Genomic DNA, 22,340 nt, shown 5'->3' with positions numbered 1-22,340 from the left:
GCAGCTGTGCCTTTTTTTATTATTAAATCCCTCTAACAGCGGCGACAATCCACTTGGTATTTTTCACGGCACCTGTCTTATGATACTGCAAATTCATTGTCTTTGCTCTCTATTAAATACATGTAATTTTAATAAAGCCCAGTATATATTGAGGTACAACGAATAAGCTAAAGTTAATGCTTTTTATGGAAGCTATATGGACCTGCGCCTCTGGGCATGTGGTCACTTCTTTGAGATATCATACATTTTTGGAGGAGAAATATTGGTATATGAAGACATGATGCAATAATGAAAAAATAAACCCCACAAGAGAAACGTTATGCTAATATAGAATAATACTATAAGCTTAAGTTGCGAAGAAAGAGATTGAGTGTATATGCTGTGTTGGAGTAGGTGGTGAGGCTGGTAGCTGCAGTGCTTCTTCTGGAGCTGATTCGTCGTTATATCCGCCAACTGGATGACTCAAATTTCCCTGATGAGGCGGATTAGCGCCAACCAGGACTGCCAGATAGTTGGGCGGTTGGTCTGATGTCTGGGCAAGTGCGTCCGTGAGCTCATTCAGTTTCGGACGTATTAAAAATGGTTAGCTTCCTTGCCCTCAAAGCGACAGTCCTAAAGTGGTTATGGGAGAGCCAGTGCATAAGCCCATTTGACTGGGCTGTGACGGCCCTGGAGAATACAAAATGGGGTTGAATATGCGGGTGGTTCGAAAGAAACTGATCGATTTAAATTTACTGGCTCGGGTAAACATTTCGTCGCCCTGCCTGATGGTTCGAGTATATATGGTATAGTTCTTGGTTCTCTATGGACATGTGTGGATTCATTTTTCCGCATATTATTACTATTACATCTGTGCATAAGTATTCACGCATTATCTGAAGATAGCCATAGAATAACTTTCAGCTTCCATGTCTGTGTAAAACCTGAATAACAACAGAATGTATTCTGTTTCCTCCCTTAATTAAAAGCGACTACTACACAGCTACCTATAGATAACTGCAATTTGTAAATTCCTAAGAAGCGAGTTGTACGAGGGGACCACGTTTATATAAGCCAACACGTAAGCCGAAACCATTGGTATACTTGGCCATGAATACCGTATCCAATTCGAGCGCTTTTTGGGTCACAGTGAATCCATTTTTTTCTAGTTAGTCTGTCAAGACCTTATGAGCATGATATTCTTCCAAACCAAGGCCAGAGTTTTTGTGCAACTAAAAAAAAAGAAAAAGCATAAAGATGTGTGTACAAATTAGAGTCCGATAAGATTGCGGCGATCAAGAGTGTTCCTGCAATTCTGGGTAAATACGATCGTTTTCGGTATAAGCCATGTTTTGTGCTTACTATGTTTGTGTCAGTAGTAGTTAGTTATTTTCTGCTGTGCGATTATGGTACAATGCTCAGTCATAAAGAACAGAGAAATTCAGTCGACCAACATATTTTCCATAGTCAGAGATGCAATTCGAGGGAGCGGCCGGACATATACATATCATACTCAGGGGAGATAAGAAGAAAGAATACGGGTGTGTTTCCAAAAGATCTTCCAAGTTGACAACGCACACTCAAAAAAGCTCGTATCATACGCCGAGAGATTTCTTGACTTACAACTAAGACTTAGTACCAAACAAATGTAGTAAGAATGACTACTTTTACATACCCTGGTGGAAAACTACTGTACATCCATCTTATGCGATTAATGCTTAAACTATATAAACTGTGCTAATGTGCCTAGCGAAAGAGTAGGGAAGGGTTAAAACGAAATCTTATCGCCAGGGATAATACAGTACCGACAAGACTGGGACCAGTAATTTGATGTTGTGGTCAATCTCTCGATCGATACCATACCAAACGAGTGTGTGAAAGACTTTTGAATTGATTTCTCACGCAAACTGTTTGTTATGCTATATTTTCCTCCATATATGTCAAGGAAGAAATTGTCGTGCTGCGGATGTGCAACCCAAGATCTTGGCTTTTCATAATTATTAAGACCAAGCAAGCAATAATAATAAGTTGTATGTGTTGCTACTGTCACGTTATGTTTATTAATTAACAGGCATAAACAGAGGAAACTGGCTCAATTGGATCGTCATGGAACGCGCAGCCCACAGCATCTATTAACAATACCTGTGCACATACCCGCGGAGCTGTGGCTAAATCGGAAGAAACTTTGGATTGATCGAATTGTATTTGCGTTAAAGATCAAATAGACATGATCACACAGATTAATTGCAAATGGTTGTCTACGCTCGACTTTTTGGACGTGTATTGTTTAGAGCTATGTATTAAGGGTCTCCTCTCGAAGAAATGTAACGAATCTGCCATACGACACTCTTGACTAGAGGTATAGCGCGCATCATTAAGAATTTAACGTTGTCAGACCTTCTTCTTTTCACAGGCTATCAAACCTTAAAAATATTGCTTTGGGTCTCAAACCGTAGAATATCGTAAAGATACGTGTAGCTTGGGTGAGGTAAGATAGCTAATATGCAGCATTAATTAAAGTAGTAGCTTGACTACATACAATACGCGTAATACACAATAACAAACAGCACATGTTTGATAGACGGGGGACAACAACAACAAGGCCTTTATTTAAATTGGTCAAATTCCTAAAGAGGCTCGTCCAAAAACGAGAGTGTCGATGTCTTAGCTTTCCGGGAAGGTGCATCGGCATCTGCTCCCGAACCCTCTACCACAAAGCTGGGTTCTGTCTTGGTCGCTTTATGGATCTCGGAGGGTCCGATCGGTATTGAGATGCCAGCGGTCTCATCAATCAACTTACCTACTTAGAAGTCGCCCCGTGCCTACAAAACAAGCATCAGCACCCACCTTGCGCTTACCTACCCTCACTCACACTCACACACACTGAAAAAAAAGGAAGGGACTTACCACATGTGATCGAGAAAAAGCGAGGAAGCAGCACGCTGCGGAAAATGGGTGCCTTTTCATGCACACGTTCAAGACCCCGCTTCTTTTGAAAAAAAAAAAATACCCCCACTCCGCACCCACAGGTCCGTGCCAACAACGCGGGGAACAATGACAGATCTTCTGTATCGTAGCGACAGTATGTAACACTATTACAACGCGCTTTACCACACTTTGGTACGCGTTTTTCACCTATTTTTTTTTGTTTCTATCTTCGCGTAGTTCGTTCGCAAAAATAATCGAAAGGAAAAAAATTATTCGGAGGGTACCAGCCCGAAACCTGTTTTTTGTTTTGTTTTGTTTTTTTTTCACATGTATCATACATCACCCGTACACACGCCGAGGAAGTAAGCACCACGTCTGATTGGCTTTGTGTCGCTACTGCTAAGGGAGGTGGATGAGAAAATGAGCAAACCCAACAGCACTATCAACCTGAAGAAGCAGCCTGTATCGATAATAGTAGTTCTAGGATGACGCGCATACTATGCTGAAAACAGCCATGCTACTCTATAGTCTGCCCTTGACAGTTTAGTTTAAGCTGTCCACATCCATCATTGCGGGCTTGGAGGATCGGCAACCGATAATTGCGTGAGAATCGATGTCTACTTGGGAGACGGAGTGCTGGAGTCTCTCATGTGAAAATCGTAGGCTGGACCTTATGGTGCCTTGTGCGAGCAAAACATCCCCTTTTCTTTTCTGCCGAGCATCAGCATCGTTGAAGAAAAGGAGAGGGTGTGTTGATATCATCCAAACGTCAAGTCGTTACAATATTTTGAAACACACCTCTTTCAAAAAATGGCATTTCTGATATATTATAGTGCACGCCACGCTGAACGCGAGACCCGTTTACGCGACAAGGCTAGCAGCAGCATGAAACAGCAAGTTCAGGAAATGGTATTAGGGAGTCCTTGAACAGCCTGGACCGCAAGTTGCCAGTCTATCATAATCATGTGGGCGTGTGTGCGCTGCGCACTGCTTTCCATGAATTGTAGGGGTTGATGATACCAAAAGATATAAATACGCCCACATTTTTCAGGCCATTTCGTTTTTTCTCTTCACTCTTTCTTTCCTTCATTTTTCTTTTTTCCTTCACTCCCTTGGTTCCTCCTGGTCTTTCTCTTGGCTCTTCCCTTGGCTCTTCCCTTGGTCCTGGTGTTGCCTCCGTTGCGCCTGTCCAACCCTTACTTCCGGTAATCCTGGCTGCCTCAACTGGTCCCTGCTTTGGTTTGTCCAGTCTCGCGTTCAACGGTGTTGGTCACAACCGGTCTCCTAGTGAGACCAGAGGACGGAGGAATCCTTTTTCGGTTTCTCGCCATAGAAATATGGTAGTGTCCTTTTTGGTTGGATGCCTTGTCTCCCGGTCTGGTCTACTATGGTGGGGATCGCGTTCGACTCTCGGCAATCGACTCTCGGCAATCGACTCTCGGCAATCGACTCTCGGCAATCGACTCTCAACATCGACTCTCGGCAATCGACTCTCAACATCGACTCTCGGCAATCGACTCTCGGCAATCGACTCTCGGCAATCGACTCTCGGCAATCGACTCTCAACATCGACTCTCAAGGCTAGACTCATCGCTTTTTCTCTTCTCTTTTCGATCACGTATGGTAAGTCCCTTCCTTTTTTTCTGTGTGTGTGAATGTGAGTGAGTGTGAGTGAGGGTAGGTAAGTGTAGGGGTGGGTGCTGATGCTTGTTTTGACACGGAGCGACTTACTGTATAAGTTAGGTTTTTCCCACCATAGTAGACCAGACCGGGAGAACAAGGCATCCAACCAAAAGGACACTACCATATTTCTATGGCGAGAAACCGAAAAGGATTCATCCGTCCTCTGGTCCACTAGGAGACCGGTTGTGACCAACACCGTTGGACGCGAGACTGGACAAACCAAGCAGGGACCAGTTGGAGGCAGCCAGGATTACCGGAAATAAGGGTTGGACAGGCGCAACGGAGGCAACACCAGGACCAAGGGAAGAGCCAAGGGTGACACTGGGGATCGCGTTCGACTCTCGGCAATCGACTCTCGGCAATCGACTCTCGGCAATCGACTCTCGGCAATCGACTCTCGGCAATCGACTCTCAACATCGACTCTCGGCAATCGACTCTCGGCAATCGACTCTCGGCAATCGACTCTCAACATCGACTCTCAAGGCTAGACTCATCGCTTTTTCTCTTCTCTTTTCGATCACGTATGGTAAGTCCCTTCCTTTTTTTCTGTGTGTGTGAATGTGAGTGAGGGTAGGTAAGTGTAGGGGTGGGTGCTGATGCTTGTTTTGACACGGAGCGACTTACTGTATAAATAGGTAGGTAGGTGATCGCGATTGGTGAGACCGGACTGGGCATCTCAATACCAATCGACCTTCCGTGATCCACAAAGCGACCAAGACAAGACCCTAGCTTTGTGGTGAGAGGGTTACGGGAGCAGATGTCGATGCACCTTCCAGTGGTTGCTCCTGTCAGTATCTGCTTAAGAGCAGAGAAGCTAAGACATCGACACCCTATTAGTAATTAGTAGTTAAATGTACCAAATAAAAATTGTTTCGTTTAACTTTTCACCCGTTAAACTTGTATGTACATGTTTGATATTGATGTAAGACTTCTTCATGCGAAGCGAGGAGGGAGCTCAAGGGCTCGTTCAAGAAGATGATATATGTTCAGATTTGCTGCGAGATCATCAATTTTGTTCCAGATTGCACAATGGAGACAGTTGCAACGAACAATATATGATCGTCTGCAAAGCAGTCAATGTCGATGGAGAACAAACTTGTCTGAGAATGAAATTTGCAGCGCGTGTACATTATCATTTCAGCTACTGATATAAAGAGTTGAAGAATCATTCACATTCTAAGTAAAATTCAATTCAGTTAGCACCAGTTGTAGAGTGAATGGCTCTTAGTATATGCGAATGATGCAAGTCAAAGTCAGCACCGACGACGATATGGTCCATGTATTGATGTTATGCGAACAACACGGTCTTGACTTGGGATGGACCCGACGAAATGTGTCATCGTAAAGTCAACTTATTTCAAAACAATTTACCACATACTTCACCTCTCTTGGTGCTCCTGTCATTGGATGTGGATACTTTGATGGACAATGATCTATTTATACCAGTACAATATTTATCATCCCTAGCATTTGAGTGCTAAAGCACATTAATTGTAGTCCTTTTGATCTCTGACGCCTAAAAGTTAGTTGCCTATCATTATACATTCATTGATTTAGCCAGGAATTGGAATACGTTCTCGTTGCTTCCCGGGAACTATAGCTGTATAACTCAAAAACGAAGATCATGCACCGCATCGCTAAGCTACTAAGCACCTCTGCAAGATTCGTTTGAATATTTGTGCAAAACACTCGGAAGCTCACTTCAGAGAAATGCTCGATATCGCTCGTCTCCTTCCGCTAATATATCTCGTTCTTGCTATATCCCTTCCTTTTCTCAGCCTTCTGACATCATAAGCTACCAGCATCCCTCTCTTCATGACCTCCTTGTTTTTCATGTCAGGGTTTCTAGTTCTATATTATACTCTCGTAGCTGTCCGAACCAAAATGCCTCAGTGACGCAGTGGCCACACGAGACGTAAACTAAAATTCAGAAATCAATTCGTACCAACATTTTATTGCGAACGGCAGCACGCATCAATAGTAATTTGCTGATTTTGAGTGAATATACGTGTGGTGTATGCAGGTCGCAAAGCTGCATGTGTGCGGAGACGAAAGGGAGGGCGAAAATCTGCTGCGTCTAATGATACACACTTCTTTATATTTTTAAAAAAGTAGTCACTCGATTTCTTTTTTCGCTCGACCCACCTTTTTTTTTTGCTGTAACTGGAACGTCGTTCCTCCACATCGTATCAGAAATGAATCAGCAAGGTGCCGCTGCTGGCTGGGGTAGCCTGGCAAACGATGCCCAACAACTGCAACAACAACAACAATCGCCTGCATATAGTGGAGATGACAGTGACGAATATAGTGACTATTGCTCTGACGAAGAAGAATCTGACGATGACGCGCCACTTGCCATCAGCTCGTGGGGCGAACAAACGACGACCAAAGAAGGAACAACAGAATACAATGTGTCTGCCGAAGGCTGGGCGGCGCTCATTGATCCCAATTTCAAATTGGGACCAGGTGGTTTGGGTTCAGGCAACCTTCACCGCAAAGGTGGCAACTACCGACCTGTTGACGAAGAGTATATTTTGAATCATCGATTAAAGAAAGGTGGACCCATGCCTGGTGGAAAGAAGAAGAAGAGATCCAAAAAACCAAACTCCTCTACACCTCCAGTATCATCGTTTTCATCCAATAGTCGTGGCCGCGGTCGAGGTCGAGGAGGAGCACCACATCTACCATCATCAAGACCATCGTCAGCCATGTCAGCACCAAGTCGTTACACACGCCAACCTCCGGCGAATAACGCGTGGGGTGGCAGCCAGTTGACAGATAAGCCGTTTTGGGAACAGCCTGCATCAGCAGCAGCTCCACCTCCACCTCCACCTACCAATTACCAGGCTGGCGCATCTGCTTCGAAATATGCACCCGCTGGCGGATCATCGGCTTCGAGATACGCGCCTCAACCTCAACAACAACAACAACAACATCAACCACCGTTACCGCAACAGTGGGGCCAGCAACAGCAACAGCAACAGCAGCAGCAGCCACCACCACCACAACAACAATGGGGCCAGCAACAACAAAGTGCTGGATCGGGTGCTTCGCGCTATGCCACTCAGGAAAGCTCATCTGCTTCGCGTTATGCTCCGCAAAATGCTGGCTCAAGCTCGTCGATGTATGCGACACCAGGCAGTGACTCTGGTGCCTCAAAATGGGCCTCGGACTCTGGTGCCTCAAAATGGGCCTCGGACTCTGGCGCATCCAGATATGCACCTGCAGCGACTCCCATGTCAACCAGCTCATCTGCCGACTCAATCTATGCTTCTCCCGAAGCCAAGCAACAGGCCAAGGCGGCAGCACCCCCACAAGAACCTCGATCAGAGAACATTCTCTCGATCAATATCTCGTTCCTGCCAGGCGTATACGCCACGCTCTCAGTCCCACGTCAACCCAACGTGGACTATGTCAATTTGGTTGAGGAATTTGCTACGCACCATCGCTTGACCATGGCTGAGGAGGCAAAGCACTCGTTTGCCAACAATCTGCAGAAACTTGTCGGGTTGGAGTACGCCAAGGGACAATAAAAGAAGAAGAAAAAAGGGTCTCTCCCCTGCTCAGACCGTCTCCCACTTGAAATATCTCGCCATCGTCCCAAGTCTCTCTCCTCACACACATATCGCCTTCCCCCCCCCATCGACCCCATTCCACATACTCACATAAACCAATCGTTAAAGCAAAATACATAACATATACAGGCACATGTAAAGGAAAAAACCCACATGAGCACCCCCCTCATATTATGCTCCTCTCCTCCCACCACGTTTATAACCACACACACGTCGTTTACATGACAGCAAAGTACAATGGAAAGATAAATTGTAGTTTAACAAAACCATCACAACCATCTGTGTGTTGATTTTAGAGAGTATATATATATATATATAGATATACATATATATGCGATTTGAGAAGAAGGGACGGGATAATACATAGAATAATAGTGATACAACATACATGATAATAGAATATGGAATGGAATGGAATGAAATTAAATGTAATGAACGAACAGATGAACGAACGAATGAGTAAGAAATACAGAAGTGCTTTGCTGTTGCTAATGAAGAGGGGTGGTAATTTGTTTGCTTTGCGTGTAGGGTATCAATAGTAGTACATCGTCATCGTCAGCGTCATCATCATTTTTCATGATCAATGATAATAGCTGCTGCTGTGTTACGTAAATCCGAGTTCAGCCTTTCTGACAAAGATGCCTCGGTGCGGATCTGTTTGGAAATAGCGGTGTCCGTTGACCGACCCATCGTTTTTGCCGACTACAAAGCACAAAATCGTACGAGATTCGTCGTGTTAGTTGAGTTTGTTCTCTCCTTCACTCTTTCCCTCTTTCACTATCGTCCCCAGCTACGTGCAACTAGACCCTTGTTTTCTTCTCCTCTCGCTCTCACTCTCACTCTTCCCCCCCCTTGTTCTTTAACATACCTCGACTTTCCAATTCGACACCGACCCAGTCGTCACCTATATCGAAGTTCACGGTGCCCATGTAACGGACGTGGCCAAAGATTGGCAAAGGACGATGAAGCAGATACACCTTATCGCCCACCTTTAGTACGCGTGGCTGCTCCTCTGCGTCGCTGTTCTTTTCATCGTCCGAACCCATGATCCGATTCTTCCACTTGGATCGTCTCTTGGACTTTTTGCTGCTGCTCTTCTTGCTCTTTTTCTTCTTTTTCTTCTTCTTCTGACCGTCGTCAAGCATCTTCTCGTCAGGCAATGACCATCGTTGACGTGGTCTCGAGTAAGCCGAGTATGCGGGATTCGGCGACCTGGATCTGGAAGGTGTCACCGGCAACTCAAACCGAAGTGCTGTCTTTCTTGGCGCCGGAGCTGCAGCGGCAGCAGCATCCGCAGCGGCCTTTTCTTGAGCGTCAATGCGGGCTTGCGTCTCCTGGGACAAGAGCAGCTCCAAATCGCCAGAAGAAAAGTAGTTGCCCCTGTCGGTGGATTCCTGAGGAGTCGAGGGAGACGAATTAGCTTTCACCTGCGCACGTGGAATAGTCATGTGTCCGGGCCGTCGTCGGGTATTATCATTTGGTAAACTTGAAACACTGTCAGAATCAGACGAGGCGGAAGTGCTGTCGTCTTCTTCATCTCCTTCGTCACTTGACGACGATGAAGATGAGACAGAAGACACGGAAGATGCATCGTCCTCGTCATCGCTGCTGCTCGTAGCGTCGTCATAGGCTACTGCTTCGTCTGCGCTGCTGCTGGACGTGCTGCCGCCAACTTTTGTTGCTGCTTCTTCGTCTGGCTTGATGCTTGGTGCTGCGGCGGCGGCACCTGCTTTGGGTGTGGAGGAAGAAGAAGAAGAAGAAGATGCTGATGATGCTGCTGCTGCTGCTGCTGCAGGGAGCTGCAGCTCATCGGTTGCAGGTGCAGTGGTTGACGTGGTTTGTCGAGTGCATGTCTGGTTCTCGTCAGCAATATTGCCTGTCGACTTTGTCTTTCGCAGACCAGACGTAGTAAATGGGTTGGATGATTTCTTGCTGCTTTTCTTCTTGCGGAAACTGAAGAGAGGCATAAAAGATAACGAAAGCGAAGAATGGAAAGGCGAGGATATGGGGAGGTTGTAGCAAGAGTGATTGAAAAGAAAGAGAAAGATTGAATCGGATTAAAAAAAAAATAAAAACTTTATTTATATTCAACATCCGCTGCAAAAACATGCAACTCTCTTTTGGTGCTTTGGCCCGAGAATGATCTTTGAGCTCTAGCACCACTCTGCTGAGCTGGGCTGGTAAAGATCAATCACTGTCCTACCCTGACTAATCCCACAAGCTTACCTGTCAAAAACAAGAATTCGATGTCGCAATCGCTGTGCAAACGAGGCGCAGCTGTAGTTGCTGTTTGCTGATCTGCTGCTGCTACTACCACTATTACTACTACCCCACACCTCCATAAGCACATACACAAGATACCATTGTTGAGTGCTGTTGCTGAAAGTGTCTGCCCAAGTCCATCGGTTGTAAGAGACGTCAAAAATAAATAGAAGGTCTGGAACGTATTATATTATAAAAATAGCATTGTTTCAGTCTGACTAGTAGGGCCGAAACTCACAGCACTACTACTACTACTAGAAACCATACGCCAGTAATAATTGTTTATCCGGCTTTCATTTCTCACTTTTCTTGAACTTCTGCATCAATTATAGCTAGCTTATAACCTACATACAATAGATCTTAATTGTTCCTTTTCCGAGCCGAGTAGATCACTTTTCCTCGTCTCATAACACAAGCGACCTGTACTGGTAGTCGTGTATCGACTTTGTCGAGAGCTATATTAAGCAGCATCTGTGACACACCCGCTACAAGACCAGCAATCTGCAAGACGACAACACGACAAAATGGAAGCTCGGCGTCTTGCGCCGGGGTGCCGGGTTTGCGTGTTTTCCATGTATCATACACATATGAAATGCGCACGTATGCCAAGAAAAGTGATTAAGGGTCTGTGCGTCGGGAAAATGGGGCCGCTCAAGACTTGTAGAGCTATGATTGGATACGCATTTACTATAGGCCCGGTATCCTTTACTTCTTTTGCCCGCTGTTGTTGCGCAGCATCATCCGATATATTATGCCAGCTTTTTTACTCAGTCTTGTGTCCCCACTCTTATTGACAGCATCACTTCCATACAGCCGCTTCAGATCAGACACACCCTTAGCGAATGAAAGAAGCCCGGTAACTAGTAGAAGTAAGTACAGCCTCTGCTGAGTTTCTTTTCACTACATATCCGCTTAATAGGACAAACAAAACTGCGGCACCCATGGTTTTCCCAACTACAGTAGTTTCTCCGGTTGGAATACTGCCAATAAGCTGATATGATTACAACAGCAACTCAAACTTGGTGCGACTTTGTGTGGCAAAAAACTATACCTCAAAATAGAGTTGCACCAACCCGTGACTTTGGGAAATGTTATGCTAAGAAAATAAATAAATCGTCATTATGCATCTGAGCTCAATAAGGTGCTTCATCCATCATTGCGTGGCAAAAAGGCAACATAGCAGCGTATCGTTATTTTTGCTTACAAAGAAGCCTCTCCTCCTTCTCTATCTGTTGGTTAGTACGTTGCTTTCTTCATGCAATATGTCAGCCACATTTTGCATTTCTTTTTCCGAAATCCATGTGGTGGGGTGCTTCCATAAGCAAAGTGGCATCATCAGCGTCGCCATCATCGAATAAAGAAGGAGAAAGCATGCAGATCACCAGCTTACAAATACATGATGGCGCCAACGTGGAATATGCTATACACATACACATACAACCAACACGCGGCGCATGTGACACACTACCCATTAGTGTAATCCAGTAATAAATCAACGCGCAATTGGTTGCCATATCCAGTGAGGAAGAACATCCACCTGAATATGGTAAGTCTTACAAAAGCTTCTTTATAGCCACTGCAACAACCAAAGCTACGAATCAGTTATCCATGGAAGTCACCTGGGAAAATGCAAAAGGGAGCCGATGGTCCTACTTGCTTGCAGTAGCTGTTTCTTACTTAATAGACACCTAGTACCCTTGCATAGCCAAACCTGTGATGATATTTTTCGACAACATTGACTATTGCTTAGCCACTGTTGTGATTACACGTAGCTGATGTGAAGTTGTCTCGTGGACGTTGTTGTATCGGTCCAGGGTTATAATGAAGGACAGCTTTGGTGGCGATATATTATCACTACATGCTACTTATTCAAGGTCAAGAACGATCGTCATGTCAATCGGTAAGGATGCTTTCAGCTTACACACCGAAAAGTCGTATTCTTTCTTTTTTATTGATCTATGTGTGAACCATTCAAATTGTGACGCCAAGGGCTCTTAAATCATTGGACACGCGCATCAAGTCCGCGACAGAGCCCTTTCCCTTTCGCTCACCATATATCATGCCTGACCACACAGCACAATTCCGCACCATTGTTCGCGACACATCATTGCATAAACCAGCCACGAAAGCATCTAAGCGCGCCGATAAAAATAAAATTGCAACGTCCTATGACGTCTTTACCAAAGAAGCATACCGCATTTATGAACATGTTACGAGTTTAAAACGATTCCTGCTGACAATTCGTCGACCTTATCTCAGTTCAGAATCACGTCCTTCGAGTAAATCCAGAAAAGGGGCGTCAGTAACAACGACACCCAACAAGAAACAACAGCAACAAAACGATGGCAGTCATTCGTCACTATTCTCATTATTTCCATCCAACATTCAGTCATTAACCGACAATGAACGCGACGAAATTGATTTCCAAGCCAAGATCATTATTCGGCGCTGCATGGATCGCATCAAGGAATTGGAGCAAGCTGAACAGATGCGTAAACAAAAACAGCAAAAGCCTGCTGGTCTGACGCAATTCTTCCAGAGTTTGTTAATACCGTCGATGGCAGAGGATACATTGGCGTTGCATCGAAGTAGTATCACGTGGTTATTGAACAAGCGGCTGGCCGAGGTTTCAGAACTGCAAAGAAATCAACAAGAGATCCGATTGACGCGAGAGTTAGAAAGAAGCGAGAATCAGCTTTACAAGGCGTCATCGGCAAAAGCTGCTATAGAGGAGGATCCAGTTTACAAGTTTGAAGATTATCAGGAAGACAATGAACCACCAGCATTTCAAGTAGACGAACTGTCCCAGGAACAAATGCAAATGCTGGAAAAGGAAAACTCGACCATGTTGGAAGAGTTGAATAATACACTGAATCAAGTGAAAAATGCTGAAAAGGCATTGCTGGAAATATCCACGTTGCAGAACGAGTTGACAACTCATTTGGCAGCTCAGACGGCTCAGACGGATCGATTGTATGCCGACGCGATTGCTTCGACCGAGCGGATCGAGCAAGGCAACGTCCAACTGATACAATCCCGTGAACGGAATCGAGGCACGCGTCATTTCACATTGTTCTTTTTGTTGATGGCAAGCTTTGTATTATTGTTCCTTGACTGGTATGCATAATAAAAGAAGATTTACATATATCCCATTCATCCAAACTGCCTCCAAAAAAGTTTCACATATACACGGCATACACATAGTTGTTTTATGTGATGTAAAACGCAAGAAAATTCTCCGGTTCTTAAGCAAAAAACATAGCTGTCATGGTAATGGTAGAGGTATGACTCAAGCTCTCCGTCTCTCTGTTGCTTGGCTACGGTAGTATAGTTACCAGTCTTGGCTGTTACCATGACGCTAATGTAAAAGAGCAAAACAAGTGTGATAACAACTTCCAGCGAAAGATCAACACATCCACATATACGTCATAGTGATTTCTTTTCAGGTGCACAGTTTTTGATGAAACACATATTAAATACATCACAAATTCGAGGGGAACTCTTCTTGGCACTTGAATATGTGGACATAAGCACGATGACGATGTCAAGCTAAAACATGTCAACTTCTTTTTTTGTGTTTTGAGCGTAACTTTGTAACACAAAAGATAGCCGAAAAAAATTGACTGTTTTAGGAAACGGAACTGGAGTTGAATTATTCTGTCATGAATCTCCACAGATTCGACTTTTTTATTTTTTATTTTATTTCACGCTTTACCTTCTTTTTCTTTCCCTTTGTGCGTTGTATGCCTTTCTGCTGTCGATCACGCGAATGTCGACACATCCTTCGACTAGACCACTCGCAGGATATGGAGCCTCCCCCTTGGAAAGCAACAGCCGGCCGGCCTCACCTGATTCCGTCCGTCGCAACGCCAATCGACGACGAGATTCTGCTGCGCCGCTTATGCACACGCCGCCGATAGGGGCTGCTCCTTCCTCTTTCACTGCTGTTGCGCCTACTGCTACTGCTACCAGAACAAACGGCTCCGTTTCATACAAAACTGAAACTACTCATCATCACATCGACTCTGCAACGACAATGTTGGGCGATGTGCAATCGTCTGGTTTATACCGGCGGCGCAAGAAAACGGGACACGGCCAAGACGACGAGTCTGACGACGCTGACGCTGACGACGACGACGTAGACTCAGACCGGGAGTTGAATACTAGTGATGAAGAAGACAATGAGGATGATGATTCGAGTGACAATGATAGTACTATAGCCGGTCATGATGACATGGGCGAAGACGATAGTACATTATTAACGACTCATGGCGGCGGCAGTGGCGGTAATGGTGCCAACGATATACGTATCGGCGGAATGGATCGCGGTGATCCATGGCGCCAAACTTTGCTTGTAGAAGAAGACGTCGAGATTAGTATCCAGGGATACCGAAACCATACGTTGGGCTTTCTGTTGTATCGGATCTCTTGTATCGCATCATTGGGAGTGGTGTGGCTCGTGTGTCGCTGGATGCCGCAGTGGTGGGTTTCGTGGGTCGGGGAACGAGCCACGTTAAATGAGGCACAATGGCTCGTATTTGTGGTAAGAGCAAAGTAGTAATGAATCATTTGCTTGTGAAGAGATTTGGATCGCTTGCCCTACAGTCTTGATGCTCTAACAACGATCGAATACTCCAATGTGTTCTAGAATCAATACGGTGAGCAGGAGATACTACGACCGCAGCACGAGTTCTACGGGGGCACTGTTGGATCCGTGTTTTCTGTGGATCAGATGAGAGAGGTCATTCGGAATGATGGATGCAGCCCTGACGAAGCTCGGCGTTTGTTGAACATGGAGGAAAAATTGACCCACTTGATTATTATGGAATATCGCTATGTCCGGTTGGCGTATCATCCATTGCTACGTCGGTTCTTGATTATTGGGTAAGCTATCCTTCTTGTTAATATGTGATGTGGTGCTACTGCATAGGCTAACTGTTATTGTCTGATAATAAGGTTCTGGAAGGATACAAACTGGACATCCATAAAAAATGCAAAGGCCGGGTTGACTACAGAAAAGTATATCCAACGGCTTTGTGCGTTCGGACCTAATTTGATCAACATCCGTGAGAAACCTACAGGTGCCTTGCTGCGCGACGAGGTAACTCTTGTTACTAATTCTGTTATTAAAATTAGAGTCTATTCTATAATCATAACACTGCATATTCTTTGTGCTGTGCTTTAGGTGCTAAACCCTTTCTACGTGTTTCAAATTGGAAGTATCATTCTATGGAGCATGGATGATTATTATTACTATGCATTCTGTATTTTTACCATCAGTGCAATAAGCATCATCACAACGCTCGTAGAGACAAAACAGGTACCCATAACACAAATATCAAGTGTGGAGGCTGTGGATAATTTTCTATTTGCTTATGATATATATGTGAACCATGATAGACCATGAAGCGGATGCGAGATATGTCAAGATTTGAATGCAGTGTCCGCACGTTTCGGAACGGATCATGTGAGTTTATGATTTTATCGTAGAATCACTGTGGAACATGGTTAAACCGATTTCTAAAAAAAACACTAATACGCGCTATGCTGTGTAATGATAATGCTGATGATCAGGGCGTACGATCAGTTCTACTGAGCTTGTACCAGGTGATCTGATCAATTTGGCGGATTTGCATACGGTCCCTTGCGACGCGATGCTTATCTCGGGTGACTGTATTCTAAATGAATCCATGCTTACGGGCGAGTCCGTGCCTGTATCCAAAGTTCCCGCGGCTGACGCCATTGTGCGCAAAATGGACCTTTCTGGACCCACAATACCTGCAGAAATCACAAAGCACTTTTTGTTCATGGGTACCAAAGTGGTCCGTGTGCGTTGTGGTAACAATGTCTCGGCTGCTGTTGCCTTGGTCGTGCGCACAGGCTTTAATTCGGCTAAAGGCTCTCTCGTCAGAAGCATGCTGTTCCCCAAACCAAACAACTTTCAATTCTATCGTGATTCATTTCGATTTATTGGTATTCTTGGGATTATCGGTACGTTTGATTATTTGTTCTTTTGTGCACATTATTCGCATGTAGCACATTATTTGCATGTAGTATGTAGATCGAAGCGAAAGATGCTGACCAGAATACACTATTCGCAAAAACAAAAAGCGGTATGCGGATTTATGCTATCGACCATCAACTTTATCCGCCTGGGCATCGATACGGAAACCATGATCTTGCGTGCACTGGATTTGATCACTGTCGTTGTTCCGCCTGCATTACCTGCTACCATGTCCATCGGTACCAGCTTTGCCATCGGTCGTTTGAAAAAAATTGGTATCTTTTGTATATCTCCACCAAAAGTCAATATTGGCGGCAAAGTGGATTGCATGTGCTTTGACAAGACCGGAACATTAACCGAGGATGGTTTGGATATTCATGGATTCCGAACTGTATCGGCACGTGAAGAAGGAAGTAGCGTGAAACATTACTTTGATGACGAAAAGCTGTCTATGCAAGGTACCAATCCAAGCACGCACGATCTGGAAGAAGAGCGTTGTACAAAGGCTAGAATTTTCCGTGCCATGACCACTTGCCACTCGCTCAAGATTGTCGACGGAGAATTGATTGGTGATCCGTTGGATCTGAAGATGTTTGAACATACCCGATGGGAGCTCGAAGAAAGTGGTGGTGCGTCGTCTACTGGTCTCAAGACAAGAAGCGAATTAGCGGCTCTGCAAGCTAAAAAGAGTGCCAAAGTTGGTATCATGCCCACAGTTGTCCGGCCGCCCGGTGGACGCCAAGAGTTACCTCTTCATTTGGTATGCCATTCTTGTATTTATTAAATTGTCAGGAAAGCACTCTAAACGCATTCATGGGTGTGCTAACTGTAATATTTACGCCATAGAATCATAGCGAAGCCGCGCCTGTTGAGTTTGGTATCATCCATTCATTCGAGTTTGTATCTGCTTTGCGACGCATGAGTGTAATTGTACGACAGCTGGCCAACCCAGTCATGGAGGTTTTCGTCAAGGGTGCACCTGAAGTCATGGTTGATATCTGCAAACCAGAAACTTGTAAGTTCAATTAATTGAAGACGAATAACCTCTTCAAAAGCACTTATTGTTTGCTGTAATACGTGATAAATAGTACCAGTCAATTATCAAGAAGTTTTATATTATTATACACATCGCGGATATCGTGTGATTGCATGCGCATCGCGTCAGTTGGACGGTGTCAAGTGGCACAAGCTGCATAAGCTAAAAAGGTGAGTAGAACACAGAGAGAGTTATACTTCAATTTAAAGAGCAGCACTATGTATTGACTGATTTTACACACTTAGAAACGAAGTTGAGTCCAATCTTACTTTCCTCGGGTTTATCATTTTCGAAAATAAGCTCAAAGCGCGCACGATCCCTGCTCTTACAACACTGCGCAACGCGAATATCCGTCAGATCATGTGCACTGGTAAGATATCACTTGTTCTTTCGAATTCGTTACCGGGTGCTATAGTATACTAATCAGATGATGTGTGTTTTATTAATGTCTTAAGGTGATAATGCATTGACAGCCATCAGTGTATCTCGAGAATGTAGCCTAGTAGATGAATCTGCAGAAATCTATGTACCCAAGTTCTTGAGTGGCTCCTCCACAGATCCCAACTCTCAGTTGTCTTGGGAAAGCGTGCTGTCAGAAGGACAAAGTCTTGACAACGATACTTTGGAGGTAAGGAAGGATACTAGTTTTAAATATTTTGAGACTAGATTGAAAACTAATATATGACTCAAAAAACCCCATTAGCCCCGTCGCTCGGATTATTATGGGCGTCCTTATCATCTTGCTGTTACAGGCGAAGCCTTTCGCTGGATGGTTGACAATGCACCCACCGAACTTTTACAACGCATGCTCGTTAAAGGTGCCATCTATGCTCGCATGTCACCGGATGAAAAACAAGAACTTGTGTTTGAACTACAAAATATCGGCTATTGTGTTGGATTTTGTGGTGATGGTGCAAACGATTGTGGCGCCCTCAAGGCAGGTGACATCGGTATCTCACTGTCGGAAGCAGAAGCATCCGTTGCTGCGCCATTTACTAGTAATACAATGGACATTGCTTGTGTTATTGATGTGATTAAGTAAGTACATGTATATGACTTGTTTCGTTCATATAAGTCGATTAATTTTGAATTGGCAATCTGTTCATCATATAGGGAGGGACGAGCGGCCTTGGTGACGAGCTTCAGCTGCTTCAAGTACATGGCCCTCTACAGCATCATTCAATTCACTTCAGTCACACTTTTATACGCATTCGGCAGCAATTTGGGTGACTTCCAGTTTTTATACATAGATCTGTTTCTTATATTGCCCATTGCCGTCTACAGTACGTATTTCTTTCTCCTGTGGAACTGTATTCTGCAGTGGCCATATGTTTTTCTTTATTTTATATGGTCAGTAAAACTAACGGTATGGTGATGATGTGTATATAGTGGGTTATACTGGAGCATGGCCACATCTTCATCGAAAACGCCCTACAGCAAGTCTTGTATCGAAAAAGGTTTTGACCTCTCTCCTTGGCCAGATCATGATTACTTCGAGCTTTCAATTCATTGCTTACTGGGCGACGCATCAGCAGGAATGGTACGTGCCCCCAGTATTCAATCCAGACGGGGAAAACATTTCGTGTTTCGAAAACACAGTTCTGTTTTTGCTTTCGAGCTTCCAGTACATCTTGATCGCTGTGGTATTCAGCGTTGGACCACCTTACAGACAGTCCTTATGGACAAATGGTATGTGGGCATATATGTCTAAGCATAGACGTGTTTTGCAAACTCTCATGTTCCCAATGGAAAAAAAAAGTTTGCTGACGGAATCAACTTGTTCTGTGTAGGACGACTTGTGTTGGCCATCACACTGCTAGTTGCATTGACAACTTGGTGTGTGCTATTCCCAAGCGGCTGGCAAACGAGCCTGCTCGAACTGCAAACGATCCCATTCAGTTTCCGAATTTTTATTATGTTCCTTGCGGGTGGCAATCTTGCATTGAGCTATCTTTGTGAAAAGTACTTTTTCCCTCATCTCGCTGTATGGCTCTCTAATACCAAGAAGAATCTCAAGAGCCAGCGAGCACAGTCAGGATACGCTCCATTGATCAAGACACATAAAAAGATATATAAACGGGTTATGGACGAGATGGGCATTGTAGATATTCACCATTGAAATAAACTCTTTACCTAAATACTAGTATACTATCGCCTGATACATATACTACTCTATTGCAAAAGTTGGTATACGAAGCTATTTTGAGGGGGCCTTCCATTACTAGTAGCAGCGAGAGTTTGTTTCAACAGCGAGTTGAAAGCAATATATCCGCTAATACAGGTCCGATTTGCTCTGCCTGTCATTTTAGACATACACAAACACTTCAATATGCCTATATATGTTGAAAAGGATGACTACGTCGCCAAAGCAAACAAGGTGAAAATGGAAGAAAAAGACATGTTTAGACATTTACCTTTTTATTCAAGGTTGCTACGATTTTGCTGATTGTCTCATGTTCAGGTCGTGAATCTCATTCCGTTCCTGGAGAGACCAATCAAGTTTGAAAGGTTAGCATTGTATGTTTTCTGCTCAACGTCGTAATTGTCTCACTAATTTATTGACTGCCGAATTGCTTTAACTGAAAATCATGACTATAAGAGATGATCTCGTCATAGATTTCTATACAGTGAACGACATGCCTGAGCACTTAAAAATATGGGCCTTTGAACTCGTCAAGACCAACCTATATGACATGTACATGCAGTATTTCATACATTTCTTCAATCCCACTGCGCCTTTACCGATTCAATTTATACACATAGACATTAAGAGCTAGAAAAGCTGACATATAACATGATCTTGCAACAGGTACGCAAAATCGAATGATGGATGGGACGAAGAACAGAAAAAGAAAGAAATGCGCGCGCCGGAAATGCGGTACCTCGTTGCCAGGGCAGCATCAAATCCATCAGAGTTGAAAGGATTCTTATCATTCCAAATGTTGCACGAGGAAACGATGGATGATGATGTCATGGCGCAAGCCGCTTATTGGTAAGATGAGGTAGAAGAGGTGGGATGGAAAAATGAGCGTGGATACAAGAATCTAAGCAACTGAATGTGGTATTTGACATTGTAGTTTCGAAGTTCAGCTTGTTTTCAGTGCACGGGGACGTGGGCTTGGTGAATTCTTAATGCGATTACTCGAACGTATCGGCAGCTATTGGCATATGGATAAAGTCATGCTGACCGTATTCAAAGGTAAAAACAAGAAAACAAACGAACAATGTAATACCTTGAACGCGTATTGATGATCTGGGTTGGGCCTATTTAAAGCAAACAAGGGCGCATTTCGACTTTATACTGAAAAATTAGGGTATGTTGCCTTCATGTATTAGGAAAATTATTAATAGTAGTGTACGTTGTTATATGCTGAGTAGTAAGGGTAAACTGACAAATGAGGTTATGATGAATGCAAAATAGGTTCACGTTGGATGAGATATCACCAGGCGCATGTCTTTCGGCATTACGGGCCCGTCGATTCGATTATGAAATTCTCAGCAAGCCGTGTAACCACCAAATTGAAAATGGAAGTGTGTTGTGTAAACAATGAGATGCAAATGGAGGAGGGTAAATTATGCAAGTTGCACGACAAAAGAAAAGGAGAGACAAGGTCCAGCTTATCCACAATGCCACGAAGGGAACGAGGAAGTAGAAGTTTCGTCATAGAATGGTGGTGATGGTCGAATAACTCCCTACCATGACGACTAGGATTTGAATGAGGGCCCATAGAAATGGAATCCATGTGGACATCACAAAGAACCCAGCATTGTAAACAAACGCTAAAGCAACACCTGATTTTATGTATGTAAAAGTTTAATATTCATGTGAATAATATATGTGAATTATATCACATCTTTTCCTTCGCTTTACAATCGTTTCATGCGCTTACCAATTATGCTTCCAATGACAAAGGATGCGAGTGAGCCAGCCACCACAAAAATGATGGGAATCATTATTAGTGTGTACCAGCGTAATGTCCGTGCTTTAGCAAACATCAGAAATGCCCAAATGCCTGCATGCATTATGTATTTTAGCTTGTATATAAATAAGTACAATAGAGCGTGTCTGTTCGGGACCAATTTTCGCAGCTTACCTGCCGGTAGATAGACAACGAGTGCAAACAGCACGGACCAAACCATGGTATATCGCCAAATATCTTGATAGAGCCATTTAAGCGTTAGTCTTTATCCTAGTGTTATAAAACACATACTTGAGCGAAATTCACCTTGAAGATAATATAGAGAATGAGGAACATCGGCGATCAGATTGACTGGCTCAAAACCCGGTCCAAATGGCCAATACAATGACGGCCAAGGAGGTGCGCCACTATAACCATAAGGTAAACGAAAGTGTGATGTCGACATTGTTCAACAACGATTTGAACAAACGAAGAAAGAACCCGTAAAAAATGCAAGCGGGAGCCCTCAATGCCAGGAACATAATTGTATGTAACTGATTCAACCAATTAAATCGATTGCATCGGATCCTATATCCACCGCACATCCGTGTTACATCAGGTGGCTGACCCTTTCTCTTTCATTTCAAGGGACCAACTATGATATATGTACCAAATGCTTATGCTGCTTATAAGCATTCGAGCATCTTACAAGATAAACCAAAATATACAGCGCTGTATATTTCTTCTTATTGAATCAATAGGATGATGGCGTGGTTCACAAACATCTACGTAAAGATAAATTCCGATAGCCTTGTATCTTTCTTATATCTTTTCTCCTTATCGTCGGTGCCGGTGGTTTTGTCCGATTTATTAAAAACAGAAATATAAACATTTATGGCGGTACCCATTAGCGATGGATTAAAAGCGTTGGTGATCCATTGTAAGTCTTATAAACGCGTGGCGGCAGTCATGC

The 22,340-nt window shown here is 44.0% G+C and overlaps 7 protein-coding genes across 7 annotated transcripts; 4 read left to right on the top strand and 3 right to left on the bottom strand.

Moving 5' to 3' along the window:
• Positions 1 to 4,742: 4,742 nt before the first annotated feature.
• On the bottom strand, positions 4,743 to 5,063 carry BDB00DRAFT_869548 (uncharacterized protein; the record flags this gene model as incomplete). Its single annotated transcript, XM_053126615.1, has 1 exon — positions 4,743 to 5,063. One exon carries the CDS (start codon positions 5,061 to 5,063, stop codon positions 4,743 to 4,745), a length of 321 nt encoding a protein of 106 aa, XP_052982513.1.
• Positions 5,064 to 6,714: 1,651 nt separating this feature from the next.
• BDB00DRAFT_809625 (uncharacterized protein) lies at positions 6,715 to 7,614 on the top strand (the record flags this gene model as incomplete). Its single annotated transcript, XM_053122498.1, has 1 exon — positions 6,715 to 7,614. A coding segment is annotated over exon 1 (449 nt), but the record flags the coding sequence as incomplete, so codon positions are not given.
• Positions 7,615 to 8,770: 1,156 nt separating this feature from the next.
• BDB00DRAFT_869546 (uncharacterized protein) lies at positions 8,771 to 10,508 on the bottom strand (the record flags this gene model as incomplete). The annotated part of the gene is made up of 3 exons (XM_053126614.1): positions 8,771 to 8,868; positions 9,035 to 10,119; positions 10,393 to 10,508. 3 exons carry the CDS (start codon positions 10,506 to 10,508, stop codon positions 8,771 to 8,773), a joined length of 1,299 nt encoding a protein of 432 aa, XP_052982511.1.
• Positions 10,509 to 12,047: 1,539 nt separating this feature from the next.
• BDB00DRAFT_809622 (uncharacterized protein) lies at positions 12,048 to 13,581 on the top strand. Its single transcript, XM_053122497.1, has 2 exons — positions 12,048 to 12,328; positions 12,418 to 13,581. Exon 2 carries the CDS (start codon positions 12,488 to 12,490, stop codon positions 13,553 to 13,555), a length of 1,068 nt encoding a protein of 355 aa, XP_052982510.1. The 5' UTR covers positions 12,048 to 12,328; positions 12,418 to 12,487; the 3' UTR covers positions 13,556 to 13,581.
• A 1,165-nt stretch (positions 13,582 to 14,746) lies between these two features.
• On the top strand, positions 14,747 to 19,587 carry BDB00DRAFT_758587 (uncharacterized protein; the record flags this gene model as incomplete). The annotated part of the gene is made up of 15 exons (XM_053119066.1): positions 14,747 to 14,971; positions 15,077 to 15,312; positions 15,385 to 15,529; positions 15,614 to 15,748; positions 15,829 to 15,895; positions 16,003 to 16,419; positions 16,540 to 17,192; positions 17,279 to 17,447; positions 17,521 to 17,638; positions 17,714 to 17,838; positions 17,924 to 18,096; positions 18,172 to 18,506; positions 18,582 to 18,751; positions 18,858 to 19,157; positions 19,259 to 19,587. 15 exons carry the CDS (start codon positions 14,747 to 14,749, stop codon positions 19,585 to 19,587), a joined length of 3,597 nt encoding a protein of 1,198 aa, XP_052982509.1.
• A 739-nt stretch (positions 19,588 to 20,326) lies between these two features.
• BDB00DRAFT_758716 (uncharacterized protein) lies at positions 20,327 to 21,019 on the top strand (the record flags this gene model as incomplete). Its single annotated transcript, XM_053119080.1, has 4 exons — positions 20,327 to 20,460; positions 20,546 to 20,667; positions 20,743 to 20,782; positions 20,890 to 21,019. The coding sequence occupies 4 exons, from the start codon at positions 20,327 to 20,329 to the stop codon at positions 21,017 to 21,019; spliced, it is 426 nt and encodes a 141-aa protein (XP_052982508.1).
• A 110-nt stretch (positions 21,020 to 21,129) lies between these two features.
• On the bottom strand, positions 21,130 to 21,833 carry BDB00DRAFT_882089 (uncharacterized protein; the record flags this gene model as incomplete). The annotated part of the gene is made up of 3 exons (XM_053128123.1): positions 21,130 to 21,260; positions 21,359 to 21,481; positions 21,695 to 21,833. 3 exons carry the CDS (start codon positions 21,831 to 21,833, stop codon positions 21,130 to 21,132), a joined length of 393 nt encoding a protein of 130 aa, XP_052982507.1.
• Between the last annotated feature and the right edge of the window lie 507 nt (positions 21,834 to 22,340).

This window comes from Zychaea mexicana (genome assembly GCF_025766255.1).
Source record: "Zychaea mexicana strain RSA 1403 chromosome Unknown BDB00scaffold_15, whole genome shotgun sequence".
NCBI lineage: Eukaryota > Fungi > Mucoromycota > Mucoromycetes > Mucorales > Lichtheimiaceae > Zychaea > Zychaea mexicana.
The sequence above is the reverse complement of the archived record's forward strand: the minus strand, read 5'-3'. Positions and strand labels throughout refer to the sequence as shown.

Excerpts from the sequence above, each read along its gene's own strand:
- BDB00DRAFT_809622 (XM_053122497.1), top strand. The coding sequence starts at position 12,488 with ATGCCTGACCACACAGCACAATTCCGCACCATTGTTCGCGACACATCA.